The 1,442-nt window shown below is 49.9% G+C and overlaps 1 protein-coding gene across 2 annotated transcripts in view; it reads left to right on the forward strand.

Annotated features, from left to right (window-relative positions):
- Positions 1-1,398, forward strand: part of pcnx1 (pecanex 1) — a 48,027-nt gene extending 46,629 nt beyond the window's left edge. For both annotated transcript variants that reach the window (XM_008398955.2, XM_008398956.2), the window contains exons 34-35: positions 64-494; positions 1,178-1,398. In XM_008398955.2, the coding sequence (XP_008397177.1) occupies positions 64-494; positions 1,178-1,333 (587 nt within the window). In that variant the 3' untranslated portion in view covers positions 1,334-1,398. The remainder of the gene's footprint in view (positions 1-63; positions 495-1,177) is intronic.
- Positions 1,399-1,442: the final 44 nt, after the last annotated feature.

The raw sequence follows: 1,442 nt of genomic DNA on the forward strand, positions 1-1,442 counted from the left end.
CCGGCTTTTCGCTCGTCTAAAAAAACAAAACCTATTGGATCTGTTTTGAACCTCCGTGTCCAGGCACCAGCCAGAGCTCCCAGTCGGTCCAGTCCGGTCTGGTTCGTCAGTCCCCGGCCCGCGCCTCCATGGCCAGCCAGTCCTCGTCCTACCGCTACAGCAGCAGCCGTCATTCGTCGCTGCGCACCTCCACCACGGGCCTGGAGCCCTGCCGCCGTTCCTCCACCAGYCAGCTGTCCCTGCGCACGCTGCCCACCTCGCTGCAGCTGCGGCTGGGCTCCACGTCCGACCCCGCCGGCCCGTCCTCCTCCCTCTCCAGCCACAGCATCCCACCCTGCAAGCGTCACACCCTGGTGGGCCTGCTAGGAAACGACGGCGTGTGCAGCGCCGTGACGGACCCGCTCAGCCAGCTCCACAACCATCACCACTATCCGCAGCAGCACAACCCCACCGTCTCCACAGTGCGGAGGGACGACATCTCGTACAGAGTGCAGGTTTGGGATTTWWAAAAAAAAWTTTTTTAAGGATGACGTGTAACGCAAAATACACTCTTTTGTCCATTTGGGTCTCCAGTGCTTCCAAAAAACCCACCGAGCCGTTTTTTTGGTAATACGTTAATGTTTTTTGGTGTCTGGAAAAGGAGCTGTTTCAAAAACCTCCAGAAAGTAACATCACAAATCAGCAGGCCGCTAGCAACCCCAGCAGAGCTTCAGCATGTTTGGTCAGCAGGTTTTATCATTTGAAATGGCTGCTGGAAAAGACAAGAAACAACTTGCKACATTCTTGTTGGTTGTGCAGGAGGCTCCACTTCTGCTTTTCAAAGATGTATGGTTGTACAATTGCTGTTTACAGCCGTTTTCATGTGCGAGTGTAGACTTTGAGTTGGGGGCYGTGKCCAGCTACAGATTATTTGGATTTAAAGTGACAAGAGGCCCTAAAACAGCTCATTCTGAAAGCTCAAAACAGACGGAACTGAGCAGATTAAAGTCTCATTATCTAAAAATGKTTTTCTACAAAATATGTAATGAACATGTTTTGGATAGCCAACAAACTTAAACTGTTCAAGGAAGCATGATAGGTCACCTTTAAATATAAGAAATTCTAGCGTTATGCTTGTCAGATTTGTGTGTCTGTGAATTTATTAGCTTTGATTTAAGTCTCTGTGTTTTTGTTTTAGATCGTGGACGTGACTCAGGTGTTGGAGAACATCAACCTGCCGAAGCGAAAGGAGCTGCTGTGGCCCGACGAGGCGATGAGAYTGAGGGCAGGACGGACCTGCTGGAGGGACTGGAGCCCCATCGAGGGCATGGAAGGTCATGTAAGTCGGCCGTGAAYGTTACTTTGTTCAGCTACAAAATCAGGATTTTCCCCGTTAGAATTAGGGGTGGGCGATATGGACTTTAAGTTTTACCACGATATTTTGTTATAACGATAAAAATGAC

Source organism: Poecilia reticulata, linkage group LG22, assembly GCF_000633615.1.
Source record: "Poecilia reticulata strain Guanapo linkage group LG22, Guppy_female_1.0+MT, whole genome shotgun sequence".
In the NCBI taxonomy this organism is placed as follows: Eukaryota; Metazoa; Chordata; class Actinopteri; order Cyprinodontiformes; family Poeciliidae; genus Poecilia; species Poecilia reticulata.